The 20,423-nt window shown below is 39.0% G+C and overlaps 1 protein-coding gene across 4 annotated transcripts in view; it reads left to right on the forward strand.

Moving 5' to 3' along the window:
• The window catches only part of LOC122548870 (serine/threonine-protein phosphatase 4 regulatory subunit 1-like), an 86,733-nt gene that overhangs the window by 20,730 nt on the left and 45,580 nt on the right, over positions 1–20,423 (forward strand). For all 4 annotated transcript variants that reach the window (XM_043687760.1, XM_043687762.1, XM_043687763.1 and 1 more), the window contains exons 4-8: positions 5,683–5,789; positions 9,896–10,038; positions 14,417–14,563; positions 19,814–19,921; positions 20,005–20,070. In XM_043687760.1, the coding sequence (XP_043543695.1) occupies positions 5,683–5,789; positions 9,896–10,038; positions 14,417–14,563; positions 19,814–19,921; positions 20,005–20,070 (571 nt within the window). The remainder of the gene's footprint in view (positions 1–5,682; positions 5,790–9,895; positions 10,039–14,416; positions 14,564–19,813; positions 19,922–20,004; positions 20,071–20,423) is intronic.

Below are 20,423 nucleotides of genomic sequence, written 5' to 3' on the forward strand. Positions count from 1 at the left end.
TCTCTGTCTCTCTCTCTGTCTCTCTCTCTGTCTCTCTCTCTGTCTCTCTCTCTGTCTCTCTCTCTGTCTCTCTCTCTGTCTCTCTCTCTGTCTCTCTCTCTGTCTCTCTCTCTGTCTCTCTCTCTGTCTCTCTCTCTGTCTCTCTCTCTGTCTCTCTCTCTGTCTCTCTCTCTGTCTCTCTCTCTGTCTCTCTCTCTGTCTCTCTCTCTGTCTCTCTCTCTGTCTCTCTCTCTGTCTCTCTCTCTGTCTCTCTCTCTGTCTCTCTCTCTGTCTCTCTCTCTGTCTCTCTCTCTGTCTCTCTCTCTGTCTCTCTCTCTGTCTCTCTCTCTGTCTCTCTCTCTGTCTCTCTCTCTGTCTCTCTCTCTGTCTCTCTCTCTGTCTCTCTCTCTGTCTCTCTCTCTGTCTCTCTCTCTGTCTCTCTCTCTGTCTCTCTCTCTGTCTCTCTCTCTGTCTCTCTCTCTGTCTCTCTCTCTGTCTCTCTCTCTGTCTCTCTCTCTGTCTCTCTCTCTCTCAATGTGCAGGGAAGTATAAATGAAACCGTGTAATGGCACGCTGGGAATTAGATAATGACAGGTAATGAAGGACACTGGACATAATAGAGGAAGGCAAAGATGCAGACCAAGTTTGGCAGTTAGGGAAGGCCAGAAGTAATTCATGGGCGTCGCAGAGACTTAATGAGCTGGGAAAAAGTGATTTATTAGTTAGTTTAAAAATAGAATGATGATTATGTGAGGTAGGTGCAAACATAATGGCATATTTAGAATCCTGGGGTGACAGCAATTTTAAAGAGGAGTCGGTGTCTAAGGAGAAAGAGGTGAACAGACAGTCTCAATCTTAGGACCACAAACAAAGTCACTGAGAAGAAGAGCAAATATAGTCTTAATAGGTATAACAGGAGTTTGCTGGCCTTTGATTTAAAAAAAATAGTTTTATTATCTTAAAAAAAAAAGGATAGAGATGAGTCTACATTTGTAGAACTGTCCTGAAGATCATTGAGTCAAAGCTGAGGAATTGCAGAATATAATTGCTCTTTGCTTACAGCTTTTATTCCATGGTCTGCAAAAGTAAAAGGATAAAGGGAATGAAGTATAAAAAGAGTGTGTGCATCGTTTTGCTCTTGACTTGATCTCAGTTCAAGTGGATAATATTTTGGAGCAGTAATTCAAGAATGTGTTTGTTATTTGTAGTGTTACTATTACTTCATACACGCTTTGTTAATATTAAGACACTTGAAATCCATGTAATGTCTAAAACGCAGTTTACCTTGAGTTGCAATCTGCAGAAAAATGTTTTTTCCCCCCAAAGTAATATGCAAAAAAGAAAATATAGGCATTTTGATGGATCACAATGTTAAATATACTCAGCTGTAGAAATTTGATTGTTTTCACAGTCTCCTTAAGATTTAACAGGTCTCAGTTTGAAAACTTACTCAGGCACAGCTGCATGTCTGCAATTTCAGTGAACAATTCCAAACATTATTAGAAATTCTGTAAGACCTATTGAATGAAAGAATGCTCTGTTGTACAGAACCTTTAATGACCACAACTTGTTCTGAAGCCTTCAGTCTCAGCAAGTGCCATCACTATGGTAAATTTGGAAGTGTGGCACTCGCTTTCCCTGCAGCTTTGTTTCCTGTTTTTTCTTTTAAGTATGAAATCTAAGGTATTATCTTGCTAGCTGCTAATGATTTAAGTTTTCTGATGCAATTACTATTCTGGTCAACTGAATCAGCACTGCATCATGCTTGCATTTTCTGGAACTAATTTTTGAAATTTGCTTGTTGTGGCTAGTACCTTTTCCCAATAATGATTACCGCAAGTGTGCTTATCTTATTGAATATTGCTGAAGAAGTTCAGGATAAAGGGCATTTGGATCCTAAAATTGCTGTCACAAGCATGAAGTAACACTATAGCTTTCCTTATTCAAGCACTTTTATCTGCTTCACTTTCCTATACACTTTTGCAAGACTTCAGCTGTCGTTTTGGAAATCATGACATGATTTAAGTGAGAGTTTGTTACTTTTGTCTTTTGAACCCTAAACTAGAGTTCATCTAAATGTAAAGAAAGTTCAAATCTTGTCTACACCAAAATAGCCTATCTTGGCCAGGATAGTTGTGCTACAGTGGAGTTTTGATTGGTCAAGCAAATTCATTCTGAAGTGGATGTCTCCTGAGTACTAGTAAAACGTGAAATATCTGCAGATGTTGGAAACAGAAATTACTGGAAAATGTCAGTAGATCTGGCAGCATCTATGGAGAGAAATCAGAGTTAATGTTTTGGGTCCAGCACCCTTTCTTCAGAACTGATGGTAGCTATGAGAAATTTGGTTTTCATGCAGAAGATAGGGTAGGGTGGTAGGGATAAGGAGTAAACAATAAGTGGTTATAAGAGTCCAAAGATAGAGAAGAACAGTTGGACAGAGACAAGAGTGGATGACCATCAGCCCAGGAGCATCAATGACTGCTAATCGGGATCATTAGTGACTAACAGGGGCGTAGTATCTAATAGAAGACTGTGATAACAAGGCCTGGTGTGTGGGGTTGGGGTAAGGACAAGGCCTCAAGCTCTAAAATTGTTGAAGTCTATATTGAGCCCAGAACGCTGTAGAATTCCGAAGTGCAAAATGAGGACCACCAGCTTGCGCTGAGCTTCACTCGAACACTGCAGCAAGCTGGAGTTGGGGAACAGGGTGGTGTGTTGAATTGGCGGGCAACTGGAATCTCAGGATCTCTTTTGCAGGCAGGATGTAGGTGTTCTGCAAAGTGGACACCCAGTCCAGTGCTTTGTCTCCCCAGTGTAGAGGAGACCACATTGTGAGCAGCTGCAGTAGACTAGGTAGAGTGAAGTGCAGGTAAACCATTGTTTCATGTGGAACATCATTCCTCAGATGAGATCAAATTGCAAACAATACTCTAGGTGTGGTTTCATCAGGATGCTTCACAATTACAATAGGACATCCTTGCTCCTGAACTTGAATGCTGTCACTAGGAAGGCCAGCATACAGTATGCTGTCTTCATGCTACACCTTCGTGCTTACTTTGAATGGCTAGTGTACAAAGAAATGGAGGTCTTTTTGCAGTTTCCCTTTACCCAATCTATTGCCCTTGAGAGAATTTGTCTTCCAAAATGGATAAGCTTTCATTTATCCATGTTCTACTTGATTTACCAGACATATACCCATTTACCCAACTTGTCCAAATCACACTGAAACATTTTGTGCGTCCTACTCGCAGTTCACCCTCCCACTTGACTTTGTGTTGTTTACAAACTTGGAAATATTTCATTTAATTCCTTCATCTAAATTATTAATATATATTGTGAATAGCTGCTGTCCTAGCACTGATCCCTGTAGTATCCTAGCAGTCACTGTCTGCCCCTAGAGTATGAATAAATGGATCACTATCCTTTATTTCCTGACTGCCAGCCAGTTCTCTATCTGTCAATCCACAGTCCCATGTGCTTTAATTTTATAGACTAATCTCTTTTTGCCACCTTACTGAAAATCTTCTGCAAGTCCAAGTAAACAGTATCCAATGCGTCATCCTCATCAACTTTAGTAATTGCATCCTCAAGATACCAGCGGAGTTGTCAAGCATTATTTTCCTTTTCTAAAACTATGCTGGCTCAGTCCAATCCTGTCACTGTGTTCTGTTATTAAATCTTCTATAATGGACTCTAGCATTTTTCCCATTATCAGCGTCAGGCTAGCCAGTCTATAATTCTTGGTTTTCTCTGCCAACGTTTTTGACTAGTACGTTGCATTATCTAGCCGAATGCATAGGAACTGTCCTAAAGTCTATAAAATCTTGAAAAATGACCACCTGATGTGGCTACTTCTACTCTGGCCGCTTCCTTAAGTATTTTGCGACGTAGATTATTGGACCCAGTGGATTTATCAACTTTTAATTCTATCAGTTTCTCAAGTAATAATGTTTACCTTCAGATCCTCCTCCTTCTCAATAGACCCTGTATTCCCCAACATTCCTCCTTTTGAGAAGACAGAATCAAAGTGTGTATTCAATTGGACTGACATGTTTGTTCCCCATTATAACTTGTCCTGTGTCTAACTTTTAAGGAACCCACATTTGTCTTTGCTAATCTTTTTCTCTTAAACTTAGGGAAGCTTTTATGATTAGTTTATACATTCCCAGTAAGCTTACTCACTTTTCCCCTTTTAATCAAACCCTTTTATCCTCCTTTACTGAAATCTAAACTGCTCCCAGTCCTCAGATCATCGACTTGAAGCATTGACTCTGTTTCTTTCTATGGAAATCCTGACCTGATTTCAAATTCCCAAATTCTGTAATTTTATTTTGTCCTGCTAGCCATCTGATATGAAGATCTTCATTCAGATTTTGATTTGTCATTTTTATTATTGTAATAAAGCAGTATGAGAGAGCATTTGTAAACTTATGAAATAATACAGAATTGTTGCTCTCGTGGGCGGCACGGTGGCACAATGATTAGCACTGCTGCCTCACAGCGCCAGAGACCCGGGTTCAATTCCCGCCTCAGGCAACTGACTGTGTGGAGTTTGCACATTCTCCCCGTGTCTGCGTGGGTTTCCTCCGGGTGCTCTGGTTTCCTCCCACAGTCCAAAGATGTGCAGGTTATGTGAATTGGCCATACTCAATTGCCCGTAGTGTTAGGTAAGGGGTAAATGTAGGGGAATGGGTCTGGGTGGGTTGCGCTTCGGCGCTTCGGCGGGTCGGTGTGGACTTGTTGGGCCAAAGGGCCTGTTTCCACACTGTAATGTAATCTAATCTAATTTCCTAACATAATAGTTGGTGTTAAAGAATAGTTTGCTACTCCCAATGGCCAAATAAATTGATTTTCAATGCTGTGACTTGCCTATGAAAGTAATTTTATGTTGCATGTACTTCATCTAGTAGCACAATACCCCCTAGCATTCTTTGACATTACCAGGATTCTATTCAGAATTAGTAGTTGCTTGTGAACTTTCTTTTCTATTCCAGATTTTGAGGCAACTGATTTTTTTTTTTCACTTTAATGCAGTACATCACTTCATATTATAAGGCAAATAAACAGCTGCATATTGAACTGATTTTATGATAAAGATGAACATAGATTGCTTTCATTTGCTAAAAAGTTAAAATACTGAAAGCCAGTATAGTTGGTTAATGTGTTCAGCATCATAGGGCATTGCAGTGCATAATGTGACATTTCATTCCATTGTGTCTGTGTCACCTCTTTGAAAAAGCACACCAGTCTGACCAAGTCCTATTTGTGTTTAGTTATGCTTAATTTTTCAGTTCAAGATTGTAGTGCTATTGGAAAATAGCAAATCAAATTATTTGGGAATAAGAATCTGCTTTATTGGAAAACATAAAGTAATGTGGGGTAAAATCTCTTTGCCCTTTTGGGCAGAGATTGGTGCTAGGCAGTTTCTGCGTTAACCTCAACCATGACCTTTTTTGCCCTGAAAGTTGGCAATTTGTGTTGGCAACTCTTCAGCACTTCAGTCAAATTGACATTATACCCATGATAACAAACCTGGTGATTAGGTGACCAGTCCTGCCAACAATGTGGTTTTGATATTTCAAAATACATTTTAATCCCCTGGGGAGGGGAACTGAAAGTATGCAGTGGTTAAAATAAGTTCTTTCCAACAATTAGGTAAAATATTAAAGCATTTTTACTTTTTTCTTTCATTTTTAACAGACAAATGGTAGCACGAGGTTTGCTCGATACGCTGCGGGCAGTCAGCGATGATGAAAAGGACTGCCTAGCAGTGCTGGAGAGAATAAATAAGCTCGCAGAAGATCCAGGTAACATGGTGTACATGTTTTGTACTTGAATGATCTGTAACTTTAGTAAGCAGCATTTGAAAATATTGGAGTTGGTGGGTGGGGGAGGGTGCGATGGGGGTGTGTATATGTAGAAGTTGATCCTGATCGTATCTTCTGACTTGTCCTGATTAGTTCCTGGGCATACTTCGCACAATTTAGTACATTTCTGATGCTGCATCTCATTCCTATTTGTGCTGCCTGAAGTCCTGTCATTTGTGGATGTTTAATCCCTTTCAATTAGTGCATAAATATCAGTTGGAAGAAGCATTGTGGTCTTTAAGGTATGTTGCTAATTTAAACTACTGTCTGATAGTGAAGTATTTTTCTTCCTTGTGTTTCAAGTTAGCATTTTATTAGTTACGCCAGTTTCTTTGTTTTAAAGCCACTTATTTCTACAAGCTTTTGGGTTAGATGCTGCACTGTTTGACAAGATAAAGTGCAGTTAGCGAGTTTTAAGATATGTAGCTCAGGTTGAGGTTCTGGATCTATGTTTGCTTGCTGAGCTGGAAGGTTTGTTTCAGACGTTTCGTCACCATATTAAGTAACATCGTCATTGAGCCTCTGGATGAAGCACTGGTGGTATTGCATGCTTGTGTTTGGGTTTCCTTGAGGTGGTGATGTCATTTCCTGTTCTTTTTCTCGGGGTGGTAAATGGAATCCAGGTCAATGTGTTTATTGATAGGGTTCCGGTTGGAATGCCACGCTTCTCAGAATTCTTGTGCGTGTCTCTATTTGGGTTGTCCTAGGATGGATGTCTTGTTCCAGTCGAAGTGGTGTCCTTCCTCATCTGTGTATAAGGTCATGTCTTTTTGTGGCTAGTTGATGTTCACTATTCTTGGTGGCTAGTTTTCCGCCTGTTTGTCCAATGTAGTGTTTGTTACAGTTCTTGCAAGGTGTTTTGTAAATGGCATTAGTTTTGTTTGTCTGTACAGGGTCTTTCAAATTCATTAGTTTCTATAAAGTGTCTTGGTGGGTTTGTGGGCCGCCATGATGCCAAGAGGTCTGAGTAGTCTGGCAGTCATTTCCGAGGTGTCTGGACGTGTTATGTCTGCTTGTTTGTGTTTGTTGCTGAGAAACTGATGCACTGTGTTAATTGGATTCTGGATCCAAAAGCCCTTTTGCCCGAAACGTCAATTTTGCTGCTCGTCAGATGCTGCCTGAATTGCTGTGCTCTTCCAGCACCACTGATCCAGAATCTGGTTTCCAGCATCTGCAGTCATTGTTTTTACCTCTGTGTTAATTGGATACCCGTTCTTTTTGAATACACTGTATAGGTGATTTTCCTCTGCTCTTCATAGTCCCTCTGTGCTGCAGTGTGTGATGGTTGAAATAATGTTCTCATGCAGCTTCATTTATGGATATTGGAACGATTGCCTCTGTAGTTCAGTATTTGGTCAATATGTGGTGTTGTCTTGCAGATGCTGGTTTGAAGTTCCCCATTGGCTGTTCGCTCTACTGTGACATCTCAAAATGGCAGTTTGTTGTTGTTTTCCTCCTCTTTCGTGAATTTTATGCCAGGAAGGGTTCTTAGAGGCAATAATGCAGAGACTCTAACAAACAGCTCTGCCAACCATCCAACCCAAACTTTGGGTCCGCTATGTGGATGACACCTTCGTCATCACTATATTAAATAAATTAGAGGAAACCTTCAAGACCATCAGTAATACCCTTCCTGGCATAAAATTCACTGAAGAGGAGGAGAGTAACAACAAACTGCCATTTCGAGATGTCACAGTAGAGCGAACAGCCAATGGGAAACTTCAAACCAGCATCTGCAAGACAACAACAAATGTCAATTTTTGTGCTCCTCGGATGCTGCCTGACCGGTGCTTTTCCACCACCACTCTGATCTTGACTCTGATCTCTAGCATCTGCAGTACCCACCTCGGCAAAGTTAAAAATCGCACAACACCAGGTTATAGTCCAACAGATTTATTTGGAAGCACTAGCTCTCAGATCGCTGCTCCTTCATTAGGTGGTTGTCAACTATCTGATGAAGGATCAGTTCTACAAAAACTAGTGCATCTAAATAAACCTGTTGGACTATAACCTGGTGTTGTGATTTTTAACTTCATTCAAGGTATTAGTCTCGTAAAGTTTCTCTGAACTGTTTCAAACATATTAATACAAATGTGATAACTAGTAGTGTACTCCAACTGTGATCTCACCAATGCTGTGTAGCATAATTTCCTTTCATTTTGCATTCAGTTCCTTTCATGATAAAACGTATCGCACTATTAAGAGTTTCTGGTTACCTGCATATTAACTTCATGCAATTCATGCACAAGGACACCCAGATCCCTTTTCTTCAGAGCTCTGCAACATCTCCCAATTTAGATCATTTTGGCAGAAAGATTTAAAAAATTAACAACTTCCCATATTATAGTCATTTGCCAGAGCTTTAACCTCTCATTTAACCTGCCTATACCCCTTTGTGATTATCTTTATTGTACAGAAATGCAGGATAATTAATAATTCACTTTCCTATCACCTCATTCAAAAAGATGTAGTGGCAATCACTCGCTGTGTTCGGGGAAGAAGTAGAGTGAATTTAATAATTTTTTTAGATAATTTGGATATTAGTTGGTGACAAGTATCTCTTTGAAGTGCAAGTCTTAAGAATATTTTATTTCATACTTTAGTAGCTGTTTTATTGACTTCAGCATTTATTTGCAATCTTAAAAGGGCAATTATGTGAAGCATTCTGGTTGCTGTAGTTGCTATCCTATCTTAAGCATTGCATTTTGATTGACAAAATGTATTAAAACCTTTTGTGTGCAGATTGATCTTTAGTGATCTGAGCCAGTGAAAATTGGAGTGGAGGATGTTGTTTGAATGTGTAGCAAACCATTTTTCTTTATCCATTCCAGTGTGAGCCTGTTTAATTTTATAGCATTGTACCAAATGCATGATCTTCACCAGAAAGGGTTCTTATCAACCAGAGTTTGATTTGGAATTGCAGTGTGCGCTGACCACTGCTCCAAGTTAAGCCTGTAATTGCTGGTGACTCATTCCATCAGACTCAAGACCATTGTCACAATGGGATACCTTCCAGATTACAAGTAACCAGTGCATATGTTTATGTGCCAGACAATGATTTGTTTAAACTTGTTTGAAGAATTTGGATAGTGAGTAACAGATGTTACCTGCATTTATGACTGTTGCTAGGTGTTTCTACTCCAGGGACTGGAGCTTGGATGACTTAATTACAGTGCGCGTACAATTGCATGCAATTTAGAAAAAGATCTCCAGACATTGCAATATGGAAATATGAAACCAGGGGAAAGTATTTTAAAGAACTTTATAATAAGCAGAAACATTTCCTTTTCTGAAATAAATTTAATAGCTTACAAGTATTAAATGCAGCAGCTCCAAATACTACTTGACTTAAATGAATAAGTAATTAACGTGTTTGTCCGGGTAAATAAATTCAATTACAATTATGCAGTTTGTGCCATGATGTCTGTAGTTCTTGTTTATTCACTCACAGGACCTGTCTGTCTGATTAGGCCAGTGTTTAATTGCCTGGCCTAATTTTTTTTTTTGGAACTGTATGATGAGCTTACCACTGTTCCAGGCTAAGCACATAATTGATGGCTCATCCCATTAATACTGTAGGTATATTATGGAGATACTAGTTAGATAACTGTTTTAAATTTATTTAAGTTGCATGATCAGTGACTCCAATATGTTGTGGTGAAACATTCTTGGTGTTGTCTATGTGTTACTTTAAAATGTTGAACTGGGAGACTCAACTAAAGGATCAAAATAAAGGTTTTATAAAATAAGTTAGCCACTAATCACCTCCAAGTCATAATAATCAAATGCAAATTCAAATATGAAAATCCCAAAGCTGGCAAACATAAAGATGATAAATATAACTTAGCTTATGGAATTTGAGATGCAATGTGGCCATTTAGTTGAGAGAGTTTAGTCAGGTTCCATATCCTGGGCAGTGAAAAATAATCAGTTTTGCAAAATATTGAATGAAATGAAATAGCCATCTTGTAAACAACTGTCTGTGACAAAACTAGGTTTCAGTGTTTTTCCTGATCTGTTGTAAAACATGCAATTTTTTTTCACAGAACCAACAGTTCGGGCAGAGTTAATGGAACAGGTGCCTCATATTGCCATATTCTGTCAAGAGAATAGACCTTGTATTCCTTATGCTTTCTCCAAATACTTGTTGCCCTTTGTGGTTAGATGCCTTGCAGATCCCAACAACCAGGTAAGGCCTTTTCCTTTAATAGATGCTGTGCTTCAGTTTTAGTTGAGACTGTTTAATTGTGGTTTCCATTTGATTGTAAACTTATTGATCACCATTTAATTCCAAGGTACTAACTTGTTCAGAGTTACCATTTGATGGCTTCCAGCAGCCATCCAAAACTTCACCTCTGTGATCCAGGTTTTTCTGAAACTAGCATTGCCACCTGATTTTCGGAGTTTGTGCTCACAGTTATCTAATATGAGAGCTGGTGTCTGAGAACCCTTCCCTCTGCCAGAGGGCAAACAGTTATATCACATTTATAGGGACAGGTAATTTGCACTATGTCAATTGATTAATTGAAGCCTTTTGTCTATGGTCATGGGGCAGCCACTCATGACACTGGTTGGCCTCTTGATTCTTTCTTCCACTGTCTTTTTAAAAAAATACTGAGGGTGACTTTACTGTTTTGCTCAGAACTTTATTTCGAAACGAGCGCACTGACAGTAGGGTGTGTTGGGCACTGATAAATACTTGAAGCTAACTTTTAACCAAATGTTTTTCTGAGGTACTGGTCTGTCTAGGATTAAAGACAAAATGTGGTTTGGATGACCAAGTTGAAAAATGGCTTTGATGGCTTCATACTACATGGAGATGTTTACTCCTAATTTTATGATGTGTATGGAACCTCCTCTCATTGTCTGTCTGTGCTTGAAAGCAGAAGGTTGGCTTCCAAGTGAGGCAAGTTTCTCCACCCTTAGTGTCTCTGTTTCTTTTGCTTTCTTTTCTTAGACTGAATTGTTGGCATTCTCCCTCTCTCCCTCACTTTGGTTTGAAACTAAACACACATTCTTTGACTAATCTCTAGCTGGTTATGATACATGTAGTTACAGCAGCAGATTAAGCATGGACCCAGCTCTCCTTTCACCTGTACCCATCTTGTGGATTTTTCTTATGAAGTGCATCAACCACCCCATGCCCCCGGTTTCCAGTTGTCAAAATCCAAAATTTACTTTTCTTTTACATGATTTATTCCATTTAACTATACCTAAGATGAGTCATTCCCATTCCTATTTGATGCTGTCACCTTTTCCTTGTCACTATCCTTTCATTTTTAAGTTGAGCATCCTACTAATATCCATTTTATCAGATTCGGGAGTTCTGCAAAAAAAATTACTGTCCAGTCTAAAAATATATTCAGAATATCTTTCAAGCAGAAATGAAATATTACTGTGATTTCAAGCATTACCAAATTCTGTTTATTTTTTTCTCTCAAAAACTGCAACCAGTTTTCTCAAAAGTAACTTAAGGGATTATACTTTACCTTTTTTATTAAATTATTCCAAATTCAAAAATGTTAACAATAGGCTTGAGAGTTTCTTCTGAGTATGCCCTCAATAGTGGTGTAGGTCTGACAATTTTCATTAGTGATCAATTAATTCCTTCCCAAACAGTTCGTCACATTTTATTTTTAATGCAGACTGCTTCTATTCTAGCTTGTTAAAAATTGAAATTAAAAAAAACATAATTTTTTGTCCCTTTTAAAGTTCAGTTGAATTTCCCATTGAGTGCTTGAACTAGCAATTTTCAATCCCAATTTCAGAAACCATTATGTCTAAGTGATTTTATATTGTAGCTCCTGTTCTTAAACATTTTGTCTCAGCAAAATTTCTGGGCCCATTGCTGCGTTCTTGAAACCTATTTAAAAACACAAAAAGCAAAATCACTGTGGCTCTGGAAGGATTGCAATAGGTTAATCACATTTAAAACTTAGAAATCCAGAATTCAGTCTTGGCCAAAATGTCTCATTTTGCCACACAGGTAGTGTGTGGTAAGATTTAAAACCTGTCTGTGAAAGTTAACCCTCTGCAGTTCTGGGAAAGGGTGGGGCCCAGGTCACTACTTTGTCATATTATGCTGTCACATGCTTTTTTTTAAAAAAAAACCCAATCTTCTAAATATTTCAACTAGCTTTTGAAATTTCTACAATCTTAAAACCTTTTTGAATTTTTTTTAAGACCATCTTCAAAACTACATTAAATAGTACAAAAATTCAGTTTTATAATGGACCAAAATATCTAGGTTTTCTCACGCTGTCTTGTATAGGATGTAGAATTTGAAATTCTAACATGGTTTAAACAATTTGCATTTTATGAATCTGGAAGATTGCAAAGAGTTGTACTCTGGATTTGTCCAAGATACCACTTAGTGCTAACACTAAATGTATTTTTTTTTAGCAACCTGATATTTTGAATCAATTGGACATTTAGGGTGGCATGGTGGCTCAGTGGTTAGCACTGCTGCCTCACAGCGCCAGGGCTCCAAGTTCAATTCCAGCCTTAGGCGACTGTCTATGTGGATTTTGCACATTCTCCCCGTGTCTGCGTGGGTTTGCTCTGGTTTCCTCCCACAGTCCAAAGATGTGCAGGTCAGGTGAATTGGCCATGCTAAATTGCCCATAGTGTTAGGTGCATCAGTAAGAGGGAAATGGGTCTGGGGTGGGTTACTCTTTGGAGGGTCGGTGTGGACTGGTTGGGCCAAAGGGCCTGTTTCCACACTGTAGGGAATCTAATCTAATCTAAGAGAATCTAATCTAATAACTATCATTTTAAACCTTGGGTGAAGGTTATTTTATGACGTTCATATTCATCAGTACCCTCCTTCATTTTTGAGTCTCGGGAGGCTGAATAGGATGGGGCTGTTTTCCTGAAGTGACGGAGGTTGAGGGGTGACCTTTCTAGAGGTCGATAAAATCATGAAGGGCGTGGATAGGATAAATACACAAGGTCTTTTCCTTGGTATGGGTAAGTCGAGAACTAGAGAGCATACATTTAATGTGAGAAAAGAAAAATTTAAAACGGACCTATGCAGCAACACTTTCATGCAGAGGCTGGTGCATGCATTGAATGAGCTGCCAGAGGAAGTGGTGGAGGCAGGTACAATTACAACATTTTAAAAAGCATCTGGATGGGTATATGAGGGGTTTAGACTGATATAGGCCAAGTACTGGCAAATGGGACTCTATTAATTTAGGATATCTGGTCACCATGGACATGTTGGACCAAAGGGTCTATTTCCATGCTGTACATCTTCATGACTGTGATCCACATTATGTCTGCCTCATTCTTTGAAGCTTTCCCACCTTGAGCTAAGTTTGTTGGAAAACTTTGGTATTTTAAAGGAGCTACCAAACAAATGTAGTTCAGTACATTTATTTTACTGTTGAATGATTGATTTTATTGTTCAGGCAGAATATACGTTATCGTCATAATTAATTTGGCAGTAAAACTATGATTGGTGGGACAACAGCAAAACACTGCAAAAAGATGGAAATCTGAAATAAAAACCAAAAATGCTGACGAAAATCAACAGCTGGAGACACAAACAGTCCATGTTTCTGAAATTTCACCATAGAGGCTGGTACGCCATTGTCAAGTCACCCTTTATTTACATGTGCATTGTACTTGGACTGGCGCAGCTTCCTCAGAGCCAGCTCTGAGTGAACAGAACCGCTGACACTCCTGTTTATATCTGTCAGCCAGGGCTCCTTGATTGGGGCTGTTGACCCAGTCAAGTCAGAACACCAATCTGAGATCCGCTGACTGAGCTTGTTACTGTCGCAAGAGTTTCAAGTCTAAAGGCCATTCAGAACCGGTTCTCCACTGTTTATAGATGACAGCTGAATCAATGAGAACTGCAGTTGATAGACACCCTCCATTAGGGAGGAGAAAGCTGTCAGGGCACCTGTTTGTTTAATATCCAGTGAGTCTTGCTGTAGTCTTGTCCATGTGACATGAAATGGAGACTAGATCAGACTGAGAGACATTCTTCGGAGTTCATTTGGTCTGCTGAGAATGAACTTGCTTTCAGTTATGATCCTGGAGAAACGTAGAAAACTATATTTTCAACTCAGCCATATCTCACAACAGATGTTATCAGGGAAAAACAGTCAACGTCCTGCAAATAAGGCACAGAAAAAGTTCACTAACCAAAGTAATCTAATAAAAATGTTTTAAATGCTGGTTTAGTTTCCCTGTGAATTGCATGCCTTTAATTTTATTTGCATCGTTAGATGAATCTTGTACAGAGCTTATTAAAGGTTGACTATTCACTATTTAATGTTATATTACTTGACTAAATAAGTTGGCTTTTTCTTGGTTGAAAGAATAGTCAGATATGAAGTTGCACCAAATGTATGTCAACGTTTTATATAAAATGGCTCAAGCCCATTTTTAGAAGTTAGTGAATGACTAGATATAAATTCAGTTTTACTGAAATATTTTTGTTTGAAGTTTCTTCCTAGTGGCAAATCAATAAATGTATGTACATTCTCACTTCACGTTCCTTCAATTAATATATGTTTAGTTACAGACTACTTCATGCCTTTAATTACTATTTGTAGGTGAGGAAGACCAGCCAGGCAGCATTGCTGGTGGTATTAGAACAGGAAATAATCGAAAGATATGATGTGGAAACTAAAGTGTGTCCTGTTCTCTTGGACCTAACTGCTCCTGAAAGCAATGATGATCTGAAAACAGAAGCTGTAGCAGTAAGTGAAATGCACACTTTTTTAATTTAGCCATACAATTGTTAATGCAAAAAATTGTGATATTCCAAAGAATATGGGTATTGCATTCAGGCTAAAAGATAGAAACTGATTTTATGTAAAATGTATGGCTGGAAATGTGTATAAATACAGGGAATGTATACGTTAAGTAATTATCTTTATTCAGAAAAGGGTTAGGTAATGTTAGAGATGGAGAAAATGTGTTGTTGTAGTTTACTCACTTGATAGGATCCTCAACGTTGTCAAATAGCTGAAAATAGGCAAATGTGCACGAAGGAAAAGTACTTTGGCTGAAAGTCCAAAGTCTTGTTCTGAGAATTGGAACATGTTAATAGTTGAACTCTATTTAGTAGATCTTAATTTCTAAAGTATCTATACTAGTACCTGCATTTGAAAAACTGTCTTCTCAACCTTTCTTGTGTGACAAATTTACATGTCTTCTCAAGTATCATTGGCTTTTATACTCTGTACTTGCAACCATTAATGTGTACCTACCTTAGCTTGGTTCACATTTCCTAACTTTTCAGATGGTCTTGTTTAGTGATAGGCTTATTCTAAATTATGCTTCACGTTCCTCCTTGTAATGAGTGGAGGTGGAAGCTTTTCTGTATATCTTGTTATAAGCTGAATCCTTCCTTCTCCATGACACTCATGGAATCATAGAGTCCCGATGGTGCAAGAAGAGGTCATTAGGCCCATTGAGTCTACACTGGCGCTTCAAATAGCATCCTATCCAGACCCAGCACACTCATCCTATCCCTGTAACCTCACATTTACCATGGTTAATCCACCGAGCCTGCGCATCTCCGAAATTAGGACCATTTAATCCAGCCAATCCACCCAGCCTATGTATCTTTGGACTGCGGGAGGAAAGTGGAGCACATTGAGGACACCTATGCAGACATGAAGAGAATGTGCAAACTCTGTACAGACAGTCACCCAACACTGGAAACGAGCCTTGGGTCCCAGGTGTTATGAGGCAACAGTGCTAACCATTCTCCCTTGTAACTCTTTTCATTTAAGTCGGTGTTTAGAAGTTTAGCTTGGTTACATACTTCACTATTTTAGATTAAATTTAAGTATTGTACTTTCCCACTTTTTAGTAAGTCCAGTATTGGTCATAGAGGTGAACAGCATGGAAACAGGCCCTTCAGTCCAACTCATCCATGCTGACCAGGTTTTCTCAATAAATCTTGCCCCATTTGACAGTATTTGTCTCAGATCCCTCTAAACCCTTTTTTATTCATATGCCAATCCAGATGTCTTTTAAATGTTGCAATTGTACCAGCCTCCACCACTTCCTCTGACAGCTCATTCCATACACGTACCACCCTCTGCGTGAAAAAGTTGCCCCATAGGTCTCTTTTATATCTTTCCCCCCTCACCCTAAACCTATGCCCTCTAGTTCTGGACTCCCCCACCCCAGGGAAAACTCCTTGTCTATTTATCCTATCCATGCCCCTCATGATTTTATGAACCTCATGTTATGAAGCATAGAAGTGTACTGTATCTTTAAGAAAGTTAATAGCTTGCAGAACTACCCGACAGCACCATGTGTTCTGAACATGATACAACATAACCTTTTGGTCCAGCAGCTAGTGTAGCTGGTTGCCTGGAGACAAAAACAAAATTGAATTAGGCCAATCAGTTTAAATTATACCCACATCAAACCAAACTCAAATCAAGTTTGAATTTAGTATATTGACAATATTAAAAGCCAGTGACACAATCTGATGCTTTAGGGGAAGAAGACAGGGAAAACATGAACAGTTGAGGGAGAATTGCCAAGCCACCAGCATTTATAGGCTGCCCAAAACACAGCACTCTCAAAGGTACATTTATCAATCAATGATCTGTGAAAGAGAAATCCTAAGAAGAAAATCTACAGAGGAAGATAAAAAGAGAAGATTCGACAGCTGCATGGTTTTGAAATTTTGAATTTTTGGTAAATCTTTAGCAAACTAGTATTATAGAAAGGAAAGTAAAAGATAGGTTAGCTGAAGTGGTTGTAAATGGTTGTTAGTTAATTATTCTCTGTTATACTTTAAGAAATGAAGTTGTTAAGTTTTACTTAGTTCTTGGCCTCTTGAAGTTTCACAGATGACAGCAGGAGATAAATCTTTTCTGTCTTGCTGTTTTTAAATGAACAGAGAGGGTTTACCCCATGTCCTAACACCTCTGTAAGGTCACCCCTCAGCCTCCAACACTCCAGGGAAAATAACCCCAACCTGTTCAGTGTCTCCCTATATAGCTCAAACCCTCCAACCCTGGCAATATCCGTGTAAATCTTTTCTGAACCCTTTCAAGTTTCACAACATCCTTCTGATAGGAAGGAGACTTGAATTGCATGCAATATTCCAAAAGTGGCCTAACTAATTTTGCGGCTGTACATAACATGTTCTCCAATCTCCTAACCTCAATGCTCTGATCAATAAAGGAAAGCATACCAAACAGTGCCTTCACTGTCCTATCTACCTGTGACTCCACGTTCAAGGAGCTATGAGCCTGCACTCTTTGTTCAGCAGCACTCCCTAAGACCCTACCATTAAGTGTATAAGTCCTGCTCCGATTTGCCTTTCCAAAATGCAGCACCTCGCATTTGTCTAAATTAGTCTCCATCGACTACTTCCTGGTCCATTGGCCCATCTTATCAAGATCCCGTTGTATTCTTGAGGTAATCTCCTTTGCTGTCCACTACACCTCCACTTTTGGTATCATCTGCAAACTGGTTAACTCTACCTCCTATGTTCACATCCAAATCATTTATATAAATGACGAAAAGCAGTGCACACACCACCCGCTACGTGAAAAAGTTATCCTTTGGATCCCTTTTAAATCTTTCCCCTCTCACCTTATACCTGTGCCCTCGCGTTTTGGACTCTGCCACCTTGGGGGAAAGACCTTGACTATTCACCCTGTCTATGCCCCTCATGATTTTATAAACTTCTCTAAGTTCACTCCTGAGTCTCCCCTGCTCTAGGAAAAACAGCCTCAGCCTATATAGCCTCTTCCTATAGCTCAGACCATCCTACCCTGACAACATCCTTGTAAATCTTGTCTGAACCCTTTCAGGTTTTGTAGTATCCTTCCTATAGCAGGGAGACTAGAATTGATTCAGAGTTGCTGGTCAATAAGCAAAATTCAGTCGATAGAACTGGGCAGGAGGTGGCAGGTAGTTGGTCACAGGAACTATGTCGGTAGGTGTCTGTAGCAGAGTTCAAATTATTGTTGGCTTTCTGTTAAGTTAATCATCAAACTATATGCCATTGCGTGCAAATCTGTTTCTGGCAGAGGTTATGTAGTTGCAGAAATTCACACCTGCTGAAGTTGCTGTCAGCCAATTAAAATCCGCTAATTCCATTTACATTGGGATGTCTTCTGATTCAGGTGTATTGTTGAAGCTGGCTCTTACTTTATGGTCACTTTTTAATAGTACAATTCCTGAGAGAAGACCATGAAGACTTCAGAATTGAAGTGCAATTTTAAGAGGCCAAGAGGAGCAAAAATCATTCCTCTGGCAGTAAAATATTTTTGTAGAATTTTTCCTTTTTTTTTTAAGGAGTCTTCAGGTATTCCTTTTCAGAGCTGCTGCTGGACTGCTATACACCAAGTACTGTTTTCTCTTGGAACTAAGCGTTGCTACTTCTAATCTTCCACCCAGTCCTGTTGATGTAATAAGCCCAATTTGAAAGGCTAACAAGGCACCTGTCTGTTTCAAATGTCACTGTCAATTTCAAGGACCAACACCAAAATTATGAGCATTCCAGTCTTGGCAGGACGAGCAAAGCAAGTGTTGAGCTGTGCTGTTTCTTTTAATTTAAATTATCACCTCAAGCCTGGCAAGTGGAAGGAAAGGAAGAAGTCAATCTGTGCCTAAGCAGGTGACCCTGTCCTTCTAGATACTGATATGTCCAAAATGTAGGAAGGTCGAACAGAGGAACTCTGGTACGCCGGTATAAGATGACGGCAGAGTAGGACTCCTCAACCAGAGCTCATCTGCTCCTTACGTTTCTTGTAGCCCTTTTTTTGTCCTCCTTTTTGTGTGTGTTTTTTTTCCTTCTTACCTTCCATCCTTGAGTCTCAAGTGAAGTCAGAGCATACTACTGGCCTAGTGAGCCTTGGTGAAGCCCAGCACAGTCTGGAGACGAGGTGCTGGCATGACCTGGGTTGGAAGGTCTGTTATTCTCCATGCTTTATTTCTTTGTTTTTTAAAATTATTTCTATAATTTTGTACTTAAGAATCTACCTTGGTACCTTTTTTTGTACCTAAGATGGCATCGTAAGTGGCAACTTGCAAACTTGTAACATGCAACAATAAACCTAATTCTAATATTTCTTTTGTCAAACAATGATAAAATACATTTATTGTATAACAAACATCAGGTGTATATAATAGGCAAGGTTGTTATTTCTTCAAAGAGAGAGCTGAATAGCTTCCTAATTGAATAGTAGATAAAGGTATCCTGTTCCAGCATCAAACCTTATTATCAGCTGATACACTTATGATCTTGTTTGAATTTGCTGTTCTTGGATAAGAAGCATTGGCACTGTGGTCAGTCCTTGCTCTTGATTAAGGAGAAGAATAATCGGCCAGGTTTTCCGTTCAAGTGAAACTTATGAAAAAGAGAAGTATGGACATCAGATATGAATTGAATTGAGTTAGCTGCAGTACTTTGCATGGGAGAGGAGGCTGCACTCTCAGTGCACAGGTGGAATATGAAGAATGAGAACCACTTGGAAGAAATGCCAGGGAACTGCCTGTACCCACCAAAACATACCTGATATACCCTTGAGAGTAAAATCCTTTCTTGGACGTGGCAACCCATATGTGACACTGAATATCTGATGCCATGAATTGTTTATAGATATTAAAGATAACTTTCATAGTATTTGGAAAGCTTATGTTTGTTATTTTTGTGGAGAGGATGCAAATTATTTTAATCATGAAGGTGCGATAAATGCTAGCTGTTAATTCAAAACCAGTTAATAGGACTTTATTTGTCACAGAGTAAAGGTTGGCCGGGGGTGGTGGGAAAGAATAGGAACAAAACATTCATAGAACATAGAAGTCTATGGCCTTAAATAGGTTGTGAAAAATCTAAGTTGTTGTTGGATAGTGTCCCCAAAAGGAACATCTTTTCTGATAAAGAAGTTTGTGAAACATAAATTAAGAAAAACATGCTGCAGCAGGGAGTGCTGATTTAATTTTACCGGTTTTTGTCTTGATTATAGATAATGTGTAAAATGGCTCCCATGGTGGGAAAGGCAATCACAGAAAAATATATACTGCACCGGTTCTGTGAGATGTGCTGTGATTGCCGGATGTTCCATGTTCGTAAGGTTAGTTTACAAAATAATCATATTGATTGCTCCATCCACTCCCTTTTTCCAAACTTGTCATAAATATGAATTTCTTGTTTCAGGTGTGTGCTGCCAATATTGGAGATATATCTAGTGTTGTTGGTCGTGAGGCCACTGAAAGGTTGCTGGTAGGTATGCATAAAATAGTCGTTGGCATTCCATAACAAACATTGCTGTCTTTGGCCATTGAGGACTTCAAAGAAAAGAAAAATTCTTGTTTAAAAGTTATAGTTAATTATTTTTTCTGCCATGACATCATCTAAATAAGAATCATGATTGTCTTTTTAAGTGTGTCAAATACCGATCAAGTAATTGATCCTTCCTGATGAATAATCACATCAGAATGTGGTCGATGGCGAAAGTGAATGGGTGTGCATTTAATAACTGTTGTTTTCCAGAATTGGAATATAATCACATTCACTGCAACTATTGATTGTATAACAACTAAGTATTCAAATAAATTTGTGAAATCACAAGACCC

The sequence above is a fragment of the Chiloscyllium plagiosum genome, chromosome 4, assembly GCF_004010195.1.
Source record: "Chiloscyllium plagiosum isolate BGI_BamShark_2017 chromosome 4, ASM401019v2, whole genome shotgun sequence".
NCBI lineage: Eukaryota > Metazoa > Chordata > Chondrichthyes > Orectolobiformes > Hemiscylliidae > Chiloscyllium > Chiloscyllium plagiosum.